Genomic DNA, 13,923 nt, shown 5'->3' on the forward strand with positions numbered 1-13,923 from the left:
TTTACTCTACAAAATGTTGTCTTGATAAATTATTGGAAACATTTTTTGATAGTATTGTTAATGTGGTACTTTAAATTGTGTTCCATTGTTGTTTTTGTAAATTAAAATACTAAATATATTTTTGTAAATTAATACTAAATGCGTCAAAGGATAAAAACGCGAGAAAAAAATAAAACGAATAAAACCACGATTCCACGAATTGAAGTTAAGCAAAAGTGTATAAAACGATAAAGAATATGCTTTATCTAATTTAATTTCTGAAAACTAATAAAATTTTTGCTAAACTGAAATTTTCCAGGCAGGTCCGAAGTTTATTTTTACAGTTTGAGTAACCTCTGGGTTGGGACCCGACACTGGATTGCTTCAGATTTACTACTGATTATTGAAAAAAAAATCAAATTATTCGCTCTACAGCATTGCCTTGGCGTTCTCGATTGCGAGATTCCTACTCGAAACTAGGTGTCCGATGGCTTGATTGTTGAGGCAATTGCAAACCTCTTTTTACACCTATGCTTCCATCCACCCCGGGATTCGAACTGACGACCTTTGGATTGTGAGTCCAACTGCCTACCAGCGACTCCACCGAGGCAAGACCCAGGGAGACGACTTCTACACCTGGACTGAGCTAACGACCTAACCTCTACGTTAGACTGGGGCCAACATTTACTTCCCCGTCCGACTGATACTGGACTACTGATTATATTAGGTTAAAAATCTTCTTTTGTAAAAAAAATCATTCATTATGCTTAAGGCTTCCAACTGTACGGATTTTTTCCTTACCATACGGATTTTCGACCCTCTTCGCGGATTTTTAACAGGCCGGAATTTTTGTAGGGAATTTCACGCATAATACGGATTTGTATGGAATTTTAACAATTTTTGAACATTGAATTGCTTTTTTGATTTGGTCAAAGCTTTTGTTAATTAGACATTTTAATTTAACTGTGAGTTTGATTTAAAAAGAGAGAGTTTTCCTGGTTTTTCTCAATTCAAACCTGATTATTTATTTTATTTTATTTCATTCATATGTTAATAGGACCTTTAAAAAAAAAACACTCTAAAATTGTTCTTTTAGACATTCCGTACTAAATATATAACCATTAAAAGATCCAAAGGCTTTCTAAAACTTGTGAAAACCTTTGAACATTTGAATTAACAAACCTAAAGTGTTTTTTAAAGGACCTATAAACTGTTGTGTTTCACATTTTCAATAAAAAAAAAAAACTCTGGAAAAGTGTTCGTGAAAACACTGAGAACGATATCATTCGTAAAAGCAAACTTGACATTTCGTAAACTTTTTAACGTTTTACAAAAAAATTGAAGACCATAATGATTTGATTTAAGTCACAGTTTATTTTATGAATACTTTTAAACGTGCAAGTCATATGCACTCTGATTGCATTTTGTGAAATTTGTTAGCTGTAAAAACGACACAGTTTTATATTTGTAATTCTCAACTTAATTTAATTTAATTTATCAAAATAATTCCTTGACAGTTTTTGTTATATGTACCATGGTGTCACATCGGCAAAGTGTACGGAATTTTGCTCAGCAAGAGTTGGTAGCCTTAATTATGCTATTAGTTTGACCTATAATGACCTATAAGTTACTGAAATAAACTTTAAAGGATCAACAATTTGAAAATCTACGAAGAAATTTAAAAAATAATTTAATTATTTTAATTTCCGTCAACTAATGACTTTTCTTTCTCATTTTTGATATTACTCATACAAATTTGGGAGTGTTTCAAGAAATGAGATTTAAAATCACACTTCGTGGATCAATCACTTGTGTGAGTAATAACCTATGAACTTATAAAAAACTGTGAGTATTGTGGGATGTCTAAATATTAATTTATAATAATATTATATATTAACATTTTTTCAAAACTTTATTCCGTTACGTGTATTTTTGTCTGTTAACTGATATATTTTTCAATTAAGAAACTTATGTTTAAAACAATGGGTAATTCTCTACCAACTCACACGAAATCGGGAAAAGTTGCCCCGACCCCTCTACGATTTGCGTGAAACTTTGTTCTAAGGGGTAACTTTTATCCCTGATCACGAATCCGAGGTCCGTTTTTTGATATCTCGTGACGGAGGGGCGGTACGACCCCTTCCATTTTTGAACATGCGAAAAAAGACGTGTTTTTCAATAATTTGCAGCTTGAAACGGTGATGGATAGAAATTTGGTGTCAAAGAGACTTTTATGTAAAATTAGACGCCCGATTTGATGGCGTACTCAGAATTCCGAAAAAACGTATTTTTCATCGAAAAAAACACTAAAAAGGTTTTAAAAATTCTCCCATTTTCGGTTACTCGACTGTAAAATTTTTTGGAGCATGTCATTTTATGGGAAATTTAATGTAATGGTGAAAATAAATTCCATGTCTTCATCTGCTGAAATCAACCCACATTTTAAATCAAAATGTTATCCATTTCTGCCTTCAAACAAAAGCTTCGATTGCTTTTAATATTTCAAGCAAAGCGTCTATCTTTTTTTTTTACTTTCTAGTTAGAAAGTAAGATTCGACAACAAAATGAAAGCTAGGTTTAAAAAACAAACCCGTATAATGGAATTATGAATTAAACAAACAATTTAAATTTTAATTACTTATTTAAACAAAATTTCAGAGGTATATTCTAATACAAGCTATTGAACATATGTTCTGAAGTTATGGTTTGCCTCAATCTCTTCAAAAATATAATTTAAATATAAAATATAGACTTAAATTTAAAAAAAGAACTAAGGCATTTGTTTGTGTTTTTTTTTTCATGCAAAAATGTATAATTTTAATTTTAATTTGTTGTTTTATTGATTACGATAGCCTTTTAGTATAAACTGTGCACCAGGTCTAGGATTTTAGTCGAAAAACAATCAATCAACACTTCTTGCATTCTTTTAATTTTGATATTCGTGGATTGGAAAACTTAAAGTATTAATAAGAAGTCTATATCGACGTCTGGCGTATGTTGCAAAAAACAAATATTTTCCCTTAATCTTGAACTACCATGCGTCTCCACCACCCAAGAAAACTGAGCGCCACCCAAATGAACCCAACATCCTCGCCACAGCAGCAGCATCATCAACAACGTTTCCAGCATCCGCGCGCGCTCTTCGTCTGTTCTCTCATCCAAATCACTTTTGCTCAGCTCGCGCACGCACCAGCCAGGCCTGCTGGGATATAAATGGAAAGCTTTTTTGCACTCACCGCTTCATTCCGCGAGAATCGTTCGACGAATTCAGTGTTTTTTTTTTGATCGAGTGGGTTCGGTGCTCGTTCCGATTCAGGACTAAAGTTGAGTGTAAGAGTTGAACGAGGATTATGCAATAAAATTTGAATATCCTAAGTGAGGTGTGTAAAAGTAAACAAGTGTTTAACTAGGTGAAGACTTAAAAGTGTTGATCTCGATCTTACAAGTGCTAATTGTTAGTAGATCAACTACCGTAATGTGTGGAAAATGTGGTTTAATCTTCGCCACGTGCTGAAATTATAGCAAATTATCACCCCGAAAGTGAAAGAGCCCGCAAGAAACAGTCAATCATCTCAACGCGGATGTGGCGATTAATAACAGTTTTTTAATGCAGTTTTGTTTTGCTCTGCTGGGATGAGCGCGCGCTCGCGAGGAGAATAGAATAATTAAGATGTTTTGCCTCACGATTTGAGAGAATATTCGAACCGGGGGAGGAAGGGAGCAGTGATTTGTTTTGCTTCCGATTGTAGTAACTTTTATGGCTGGAGGTGCTGGGTGGTGGTACATGCAACGGCGATAAACATTGCGAGATCTGGATATCTGACACGTTGGGTGTCGGTCAAAAGGTTGGCTAGGAAGGGAGAGTTTATTTGCATCGTTGACCTTTGATCGGATGAGTGTTGAGGAACATTTTATTGCATGGATTTTTTTCTAAAGAGGTTTCTCTTTTCTTAAAAAAAAAAAACTTACTTTAAGGATCTGTCTGGAACTTTTCCTGTGAATGGTAATATTGTGTAATATTGTGTAACTTTGTACTTTTTTATCTTTTATTTGAGCAGTTTGTTCGTTTTGTATGAAAAGATAAACATAAACTTAAATTTAAAAGATGTGTCATTCTTTAAAATGTTAGTACATTTGTCTTAAGAAAACGATGTTTGTAAAAAAAATTATATTGCCATTCAATGCAAATCGACAAGCTCGCAAATATCATTATAGTCGACAGTTTAGAAGGTAATTTTAAAATTCTCAAAAGTTATATTTTTAACATTAGAAAATTAGACGAATCGTGGCTGAGATGTACATTTCACTTCAGGTTGTATCTGAGCACAGTAGCTAATTATCCAATTCTCAAAGTCTAAAACAGAAAATTAAAGAATCTTCCGTAAGCTTTAAGTGATGTTCTTCCTTTGAATAAATCAATTAACCATAAGATTGTTTAATTTAAAATAAATTAAAATGAGTCCGTCTCAATTCCAAATTTTATCAATCGCTAAAAACAATTGGATTGTTTTGCGTAAATTGGCAATGCTACACAGTAAAAAAAAATCATGGTAATATTACATCTAGAAAGAGAAACATCTTTTATATCAGAAAAAATGTGTAACTTTACCTCTGAAAATGTGTAATTTGACCACTTTTCTGGTGTAATACAACTTTTTTAGTCTCAATTACAACATTTAAAAGGTAATATTCAACCTTCCAAAATAACACCTTCCAAATTTACTTCAAATTTTTTACGACAGAGAAAAAAAAACGCTTTTTTATTTAAAAAAATCAAATTTAGAAATTTTCCATTTAATAATACATATTCAATAAAAAAAAAGTAATTATTTAGAATGAGTATATTTTAACATTGCTGAAGACAAATTGATCGATCCGATAATCTATGAATACAAAGAGACGAGTTGTTACTTTTAATTTCGCTATATATTTTAATATCTTGACAGATACGTATTTCGTCTACTACTTGCAGACTTCATCAGTGTTCTGTTCTCGACTCTTCCTAAAGTATTGATTTTAAAATAATTTAAAGTATTAACATAATATATGGTAAGGATAGCTGCCAAAGTTGGGACTTTCTTGAAGATCCATTTAAACAAATAGCTGTTTTTGGCCAGAATATTGAACATATATAAAAAAATGATTATAAATTGATGAATCATTTCGCCATTGGAATTCAAAATAAGTATTTACCAAACATTTTTTATGAACTTAAAACTTGTTGAAAAAATGTTCCTAATCTTATTATTTATAAATCATTATTTATGAATCGATAAATTTCTACCAATAATTTGTGTACCAATACCAAAAAGTAAAGTCAATAAAATTAAGTTTTTCGATACGTTCAAATGGTTCAATCAAAAAATCTTATCTGTTCTTACCAGAACCATAAAAAAAAACAAAATTCATGGCAATTCTTGTTATATGTACCAATTTGTCCAAGCTCACAAACAAGATACGTTTAAAAAATATGTTTTTCAGGAATATATTGTTTTATTTGACAATTTAGGCCGTTGCAAAGATTTTTCAAAGTTTATGTCGCCCCCCCCTTCAAAATTGGTCTGAAAAATCAGGGGGCAAAAAAAAATATTTTTCAAAAAAACTTCAAAATTTCCATGAAAATAGAAGTCTAATCAACTGAAACTAATCTAAAATGCATTTTTCTGCATTGATAATCATTTTTAGCATGTTTGGTCTTGTTTAAAAATGTTTTGAATTTTTATGAAATTCCAATGTACAGCACAGCAAAAATTTTATTTTTTGCAAAAAATAAAATTTTCGTCAATACTTCGATATTTTGGAAACTAATGATGGCAAAACAACTGGACAGGTGTATACTGCCCTTGATCGCATAAATGTCCCATATGCATTTTCATCGATTTCGAGTTATAGATACAGTTTGGTTCAAAATTGTGTGCTCTTTCGAAAGAGCCTATAACATCCAGTACTTTGTTCTAGATATCAGGAGGAAATCCAGCTTTTTCGCGAAAATTTAACACGTAGCCTTATGTATGGGACAAACTTCAAATGCGTTTTTCTCAGCTTGCTGTTTTTGCATATGGGACATTTATGCGAACATGGGCAGTATAATGCATTTTAAAACACTTTTTTCATCAACATGTTGAAACTATGGCTCGTAATTTCAATTTTAATACTTTTTTATTTTTTTGCCCCCCCCCCCCCCCCCTCAACTTTGGTCAGAGTCGAGGGACATAAACTTCAAAAAATATTTGCAACGGCCTTATTGTAAAAAAAAAAAATGATGTTCACTGAAATTCCTTTCCTTATTAAGTCAGTTCCTTATTTTCAGTGTTGAACTCTTTTTTAACTGTTTTTTTTTTGCTGGTTGAAACTTTGTTCTTTAAATCAGGAATCAAATTAAACAAAAAAACTGTAAGTGTGGCATGTTTCTGCCTCAAATTCCTCAACTCACTAATTGCACCAGCAGGAATCTCCGCCGACTGTGCGTCATAGGTCCAAACAATCTCCCCCTCAGCCTCATAGCTAAGAGTGGACTTTGCATGACCGAGACCGAAACTCCAGTCGAGCAGACAATTTCAAGTGAGCATGGTTGGAGTAATTGTTTGTTTAGTTGGATTGTAATTTTTGAATTGAATTATGGAAATTATTTGAATTCTATATTTATTTTAAATTTAAAACTATTTCAAGAAAATTTGGGTGGATGTCGCAGCACACACCCTAAATCCACCCGGCGGCAGCCTTTCTATTATATATCAACCCCGAGCAAAACCGATCGCCTTTCCAGCACCAATATCCGGCTCCACCGTTATTATGCGAGTAAACATGACTAGACAATCAATGCCGGGGCCGCCGCAGCTTCTTCACCGATGACGGTTGACCTTGCCGATCATCAAACCGCACACAACAAATAGCCCCAAATCATCTGCCAAGTCCGCCTTCTGACGTCCTGTGCGCCGAAGAGTTCACAGCTGAGATGCTGATCTTTCAGAACAAAACGTGTCAGGACAGAAAACGTGACCGTTAGTTGCCGGTTTTTACCGGTTCGTTCCAGCAAAGGTCACATCCGCCACCGCCGAAGCTCTTACCTTGCTTCAGAACGTACAAACGTCCTTGGCATATTGAAAGCTCAAGCTCAAGTCTCAGTTCCGCTAAAAATAGTTAGAATAACAAGTCGTTCGCAATTGCCACATAAGTACACGTGAATTTTAAACTTTTAAATCACTCAGGTGTGAAAAAACAACAACCGCGCGATAACACAAACAAATACTCTTACTACAGGAAGGTGATGAAAAACAAAATAATCATTAAAAAGTGGAGTGTAGCAGAAAAATCATGCTAAACTGCAATTAGTTCGTGAACTGGAACAACTCTCGTTGGTGTGCGCCCCTTGCCCTGGAGAGGGCCGGAGTATTTAATCTGAGAATTTCGATCGCCCCGAGGAACTCACAGACTTGACACGCAGCAGCAGTAGTAGTGCTAATTATAGAATCCGCTGGCGGGAATTTATAGCAAATAAAACGTGATTAGTGGAAGAGCAAAAATGAGGAGGCAGGGTGAATCGACACCAGTGGAAACCGTTGAACTTTGCTCGCCAAAACAGATATCGGAAGTTCAGCGACAGCTGGATAGGAGGAGTCACCGTCGTCGTCATCGGCGCCAGCATCAACTGCAACATCAGACGCTAAAGTTCAGGAACCACTTGTTCATACTGGTCACGGCGGCTGCAGCGACGGCAGCGATGGGAGTTCTAGCTGCAGGTGAGCGGAATTAGAGATTCATTCATCAAGATCAAGTTTTAAGAATTTTGCAAAAAGTTGCATAAAAAATTGTGTACAGGTTATGATAAAAGTTCATTTATTTCATTTTTGGAGACGACTTCAAATGTTCACAAAGCGAAATTTCAATGGAAAAGTGAATTTTCCCCCGTTTTTATGTGTGCATTACGATTTCAAAAAATTGTACATCATTAACGTGATAGCTATTTTCTGAGACTTCGCATTTTTTGTCATTTTCGTCCAATAAGCTCGTTTTTTTAAATTTAATCTCAGAAGCTTGTTCCAAGCTTTAAGCATGAAAATATCGAAAAGATCGGAACATTTCAAATGATCCATTTTTCCAAGAACATTGCTGAGCCTTTGATCATCGTTTGTTCAGTTAAAATCATAAGTTAATGTATTAACTATTTCGGCAAATCTATCATTTGCGTGAATTTCTTCTCACAATACCTGCAATTTTTACACAGACCGTTCTATTGGCATCTTATGGTGATATTTTTGTATGAACAGGGGATTTATTTTTGATTTTATTTTGCTTAAACTTTGTGGGTATTCCCTATGGCCATATTGTACGTAGATATTCGAAAAACTATTTCCTATAAAATTTACGGTTTTGATAAGAACCATTAAAGAAAAAATGCTGATTTTTTAAATTAACTTTTGTTTACCAGCCATTCCACGTCAAACAGAGTGTATCCAAATCTAAAGTGCTCCGATTTGGCTAAAATTAGGCACGGAAGTTCCTTGACCAAAATAACCTGTATATTTTGTTTTGGCAATTTGGGATCCCAAATAGGGTTGTCCAAAAATTTGCGTTTTTCGCCGATTTTAGCACAAAACACATTTGAAAAAAATTCTTGTCTCCGGAACTGCTGAACCAATTTAAGAGAGCCACGTTTCATAGGAAATTTTATTAGTGAGGTCCGAAATGCGTCTTTCAATTACGAAAATCACAGTGCCCACAAAAGTATAGGTCATCGCTTAAATTTTCAAGTTATTGCAGTTTTAGTGAAAAACGTTGATTTTTCCCCTTTTGTCATTTTCCCGATTACTGTTATTGGATGTTTGCAATGTTATGTAAAATTATACAAGGAATCAGGAAAAATATTTTCAGACTTGAGCTCTTTGTTCCCGAGACCTTCAAATCAGCATATAAAATATTCATAGGACCTTTTCAAATATTAAGCTAGTTTTTTCGGACCTCAACATATTTTTCCTTATAATCTAATAGCCTTTCTTTTTAAACGTGGAGCTCTGAAATTGGTTCAGCCATTCAGACGATTTTTAGTAAAATGGGTTTTTTGCGAAAATCGACGAAAAAGGCAATTTTTGGACCACCCTATTTTTGATTGGAGCACTCTAATCGTCAAACAAAATAATACGGGTCCAATTATTTTGGCCAAGGAACACCCATGCCAAATTTGAGCCAAATCGAACACTTCAGATTAAGATATCTCCTACTTGACGAGGATTTTTTGAAATTTTGTGATAGGTTTTAGGGAACAAAAACTGGCAACTTTTAGCTTAAGAGAAATACGGTCAAATAACCAAGTCATGACTTTTTGGAACTAATTAAATTTTCCCACTTTGGGAGTGGGACTTTGAAAACATCAATTTCCTTGTTAGTATTCAATTATTCGCTGGATCTCAGCAACTAGAGGGCTATTCTTAAATGTTTCTTATAGGAAATTTCAAGAAATTATCTTGAATTTTTGAAGAAAAAAAAACTAAAAATAGTCGCTTATGCGCGCTACCTTAAAAATTCGAAAAACTATTCTTTTTCGCAAAAAATCAAACTTTCTGTAAGTAGGTGTTTTTTAAAAATTATAACTGTGCCTCAAAATCTCTGGCCGTTTTTATCTTGAACCTAATTTTAGCGATCAAGAAATTTTAAAATATGCAGATTTTCCTTGAGATTTTCGAATAAAATTGGACGATTGCTTTGATAATTGCTTTGCTGTCAAATTTGTCTGAAGTCTGTAGGGTCAAACTAATAATGCAATATGTCCTCTTTGTTATGTTCTCTCAAAGAAAAAGTACTGTTAACATTACAGCTTAATCTAAAATACAAAAAAAAAACGTTCTAAGAGAATTGTGTAAAACCTCAAAAGTAATAAGAAAATGTTGAAACCATTGCTCAAAAGCAAACAAGAACATCAAAGTCCTCCCCCTAATCTGATAATCATAACTGTGATTCAATTTACGACCATATTGATAGAGATCGATCGAACGCGAGGCGCGCACAGTTTTAGCGCATATTAAAAGTTAATGACTCTGCCAAGTCCGGGATAAGAATATAAATAATATTCACGCGCCACACAAAAAAGGAATAAAAGCTAAGATCGCCATCAGCTGCACGCGACTTGAAGTGAGGTAGATGCACCCGCAGGGGAGGGGTTTAAGATTGAGTCATCTAGAGTAGAATGTCTGATTTTGAATCATTAATGATGAAATTCTACAATGATTTTCAGAACGCAAACTTCAAGCAAATGGACGAGTAATTTTCAAATTCTTACGTAGAGATGCTAAACAGTACGGTGAGTGATTAGAAGATCTGACTCACGTTCTGCACAATTAGTAATTGCACAATAGCACTCAAAATTTGAATAATTGAATCCCAATATTTTAAATATATAAATAAGATCTCAAGATATCTGAATTCAACATTCGTTACAGAACCTGCCCTTCCAGCCGAGATCCGGTGCTCACATCACGATAATCTGCTGTACGCGATCCCCAACTCTGGTTGTTCGTCCTATTACCGGTGCTACCAACGGACCGTGTTCCGGCACCGATGCAACGAGAAGTCCGTCTTTGACTTTTATCAGCAAAAGTGCGTCCGAAGTGAAGGTTGGTCAATGTTATAATTTTGAGTGGTTTTGAGACTAATTTGACGATTCTATTCCAGCGACTTGCTACGAACCGGTCTGCACGGGTCGCACCAACGGGCTGTACCCCGACACTACGCAGGGATGTCGAAGGTCCTACGAGTGCCAGGGAGGTGCGTTGATAGCTGTGGAAAATTGTCCCCACGGGTTTCGGTTCAGTGGAGGCAGCTGTGTGCCACCTCATGAGGCGGGAAGCTGTGACAGTCCGGCCACTTCAGCGATAGCGATTCCGTTCGACGGAGATAACCGGTGTTACGGACTGCAGAACGGGAACCACATCATCGATGACGATCACTGTAAGAAGTTTATGATTTGTCAGGATAACAGCGTGATTGAAGTGTTGGAGTGTCCGTACGGGTACGTGTACGACGAGCTGACCATGCGGTGCGTATTCACCGGTGGAATCGAATCTTCCGGATGTATGACCAACTACATGGACGAAGTGGACGATGCCTGTGCGAGACTTCCGGGAGGATTTCACCTAGATCCAACGTCAAAGAGTTGCACGAGTTACATCAAGTGTGCCAACGGAAGGCTGGAGTCCCAACACGACTGTCCAGCAGCCAGCGTGTTCAACGGAGTTCAGTGCGTACCCCAGTTTCTGTACCATTGTCCGAGGTTGGCCCTTCCAGGAGATATCTGCGAGAGGAAGCTCGATGGACTACACACTGATCCCCGCAAGGGATGTGCGTTCTACGTTAGATGCAACGACCACAGAACCATCGACAGCTTTTCGTGTCCATCGAGCTTCCACTACAACCCAGAGGACAACATGTGCGTAGATCGTAGCCGATCCAGCGAGATCTGCCACGAAGTCGGCTACTCCAGCGATTGCACGCAACGATCAGCCGGATTCTACCAGGACTTTTCCGAGGCGTCCAAGTGTTCACATTACTTCTACTGCTTCAACGGTAACAAAACCACACTCCGTTGTCCACCCGGACAGGTCTTCGACGGTGAAAACTGCGTCCCATCCTCCTCGTACTCCTGTCCCAGCAGAGCATCGGACTCTTGCGTCAACAAACCCAACGGATACTACCGCGACCCTAGCGGTGGCTGTCGATCCTACTTCTACTGCTCCACCGATGGCACCAAGACGTCCTACCTCTGCAACGCAGGTCAAATCTTCAGCGCTGGTCACTGCGTAGACCGCCTCGCCGATGACATCTGCAGTGAAGACCTCGTTTGCGCGGGTAGATCCGACGGCTACTACCAAGATCTGACCTCCAACTGTCGCAGTTACTTCTACTGCCAGCAGGGGGAAAAGCTGCAAACCCTTACCTGCCGAGGTAGTCGTCTCTTCAACGGCCACAGCTGCGTCTCCCAGGACGCGTACACGTGTCCCCACGAAGCGGCCATCGCAGCCGACCCGCTGTTGAACTGCATACCGCGTCCCTGCGAACAGGACTGCAGCAAAAATGGCTTCCAAAACGATTACGACAGCCGGTGCCAGGATTACTTCTTCTGCATCGATGGCAAGAAGACGACGCTGTCCTGCTCCGATGGCCAAGTTTTCAATGGGGAAATCTGCGTGCACGCCGACAAGTTTCCATGTCCAAAGTACTGCGATGCGACGGTAGCGTGCAATTAGTGCTTACCTGGATTCATAAACCTTTTCGGATTAAGTCTTATTTATTGAAAGAAGAGGCAGGCTAAGGAAGCTGAAAAAGTTAAAGCAAAATGAGCCGAGACGAGGGCTCATTGTAGTTGGTAATGGCGATTTTTACGTCAAACTTAACGGTCTGGGGCTAGGGTAGGTGACACACTGCTGGGGAAGTCATCCTTGGAGGTGCGCCTTATGATGTTCAAACTTGATGCATTTACAATACTCACTACCTGTAGGACAGTACTCTAATATTTAGAATAATTTTGATAGCCAGTTTTCAAACAACAATCGTACAGTCGATTGCAAATAACATTGAAAATTAATCCAGATCTGCAAACGGTTTGCTAAATCAATGGTTTGTATGCAGTTGGCTTGCAATAATTTATGTTCTTAATTTATTTTTTGACAATCAAATATATTAAACGTATTATTTAACATTGCTTTGACTATCAATTCAATCACAAATCCTTTTTGGGTACGTAGAAATAGAAGTAGAAATTAGGGGTTCTAAACACTAAGCCCATGATAATTACAGGAATAAGTTTGAGTGTTTTTTAAACTGCCTTAAGTCATTCTAAAACAGGCCTGCCCAACGTCCGGCTAGCGGGCCGGATCCGGCCCGTGAAGCCATTTCATCCGGCCCGCGACGGCTTTTCAAAAATGTTCTATGACCGGCCCTGTTCATGGACTGTTCATGAAATATTCAATAAATGAACTGAGTGTTTAAATTAAAAATAAGCATGAGATTAAATATTCACGCAAGCAAAAATTTAACGAGAAAAAATTTGGTTTTTTTTTTGTTTTTTTTTTTGCTATAAAATGTTACTAATTCAACGTATTATTTGGATTTTGCAAGCTTCCCATGCGCCAGTGCCAACGCACACCGCAAAATCCCCTTTGTATTTTCAAAGATTTTTGTTTCAAAATCTAACATTCTTCATGTTTGAATTTAATTCTTATCATTTCTATATTGATGACTTCAGAATCAATCAACTAACTGAAAAATGGCTTAAAAAATAAAATTATCCATTTCGTGAGAATGTGAAATAAAACTGAAGATTTTCTTTTTTTAAGGAACTTGTTTAAAATTGATTTTAAAATTCAAATATCGCTTTTTTTCAGAACATCTTTTCAGTGATAAACTCGTGTTTGAAAAAAAAGCTTTTTAAAAGCAAATTATTAAGACCGAAGAAAAAATAGCTGCAAATATTTTTAAAATATTGAAATGTTAAAATGAGTCAATAAATCTGGGAGCATAAAATATATGACACGTTCTTCAGTATATTTTTCATAAACTTCGATAGTTTAAAGAAGTTCAATGAACTAAACATGAAAACTACTCAATATATATTTTTCTACACGTTTTAAAATTTGTTTGTTTAAAATCTTTTAAAATGTTTTATAAAATATATTTCAATAAAGGTGAACAACAACGCAAAAACTTTTTTTTTTTGTTTCATTACGCTTGGATCCAAATTATTTGGATCCAAATTTCGTTTAGATAGTTTTTGTCAAGCCTCATTGATTTCTTTTATACATGGTTGTGTTGGCAATCAAGCTTTAAAAAAAAACTTGCAACGACCAGTTAAATTTGAATGTTTTTGCCTTTTTTTTACTAATTTTTAAATTAATTATATCAAGGTATTGAATAGCAATCTACAAAACCAATAACAATAAATGAAAAAAAAACTAA

At 36.2% G+C, this 13,923-nt stretch overlaps 1 protein-coding gene across 3 annotated transcripts; it reads left to right on the plus strand.

Annotated features, from left to right (window-relative positions):
* Positions 1–3,485: 3,485 nt before the first annotated feature.
* LOC120412496 (neurogenic locus notch homolog protein 2-like) lies at positions 3,486–12,594 on the plus strand. Of its 3 annotated transcripts, XM_052708569.1 has the most exons (5): positions 3,486–3,824; positions 6,746–7,718; positions 10,208–10,273; positions 10,413–10,586; positions 10,645–12,594. In XM_052708569.1, exons 2-5 carry the CDS (start codon positions 7,502–7,504, stop codon positions 12,213–12,215), a joined length of 2,028 nt encoding a protein of 675 aa, XP_052564529.1. In that variant the 5' UTR covers positions 3,486–3,824; positions 6,746–7,501; the 3' UTR covers positions 12,216–12,594. The 3 variants fall into 3 exon arrangements, with proteins under 3 accessions (XP_052564529.1, XP_039428927.1, XP_039428926.1); XM_039572992.2 differs by lacking the exon at positions 3,486–3,824 and having other exon boundaries at positions 6,337–7,718; XM_039572993.2 differs by lacking the exons at positions 3,486–3,824; positions 10,208–10,273 and having other exon boundaries at positions 6,336–7,718.
* The last annotated feature ends 1,329 nt before the right edge of the window (positions 12,595–13,923 follow it).

This window comes from Culex pipiens, chromosome 2 (assembly GCF_016801865.2).
Source record: "Culex pipiens pallens isolate TS chromosome 2, TS_CPP_V2, whole genome shotgun sequence".
Taxonomy (NCBI): Eukaryota; Metazoa; Arthropoda; class Insecta; order Diptera; family Culicidae; genus Culex; species Culex pipiens.

Bases quoted from the DNA above. Each gene is read 5' to 3' on its own strand.
- LOC120412496 (XM_052708569.1), top strand. From the start codon at position 7,502: ATGAGGAGGCAGGGTGAATCGACACCAGTGGAAACCGTTGAACTTTGC. The intron at 7,719-10,207 runs GTGAGCGGAATT...AATGATTTTCAG, and splicing joins GATGGGAGTTCTAGCTGCAG to AACGCAAACTTCAAGCAAAT. The intron at 10,587-10,644 runs GTTGGTCAATGT...ATTCTATTCCAG, and splicing joins AAAGTGCGTCCGAAGTGAAG to CGACTTGCTACGAACCGGTC.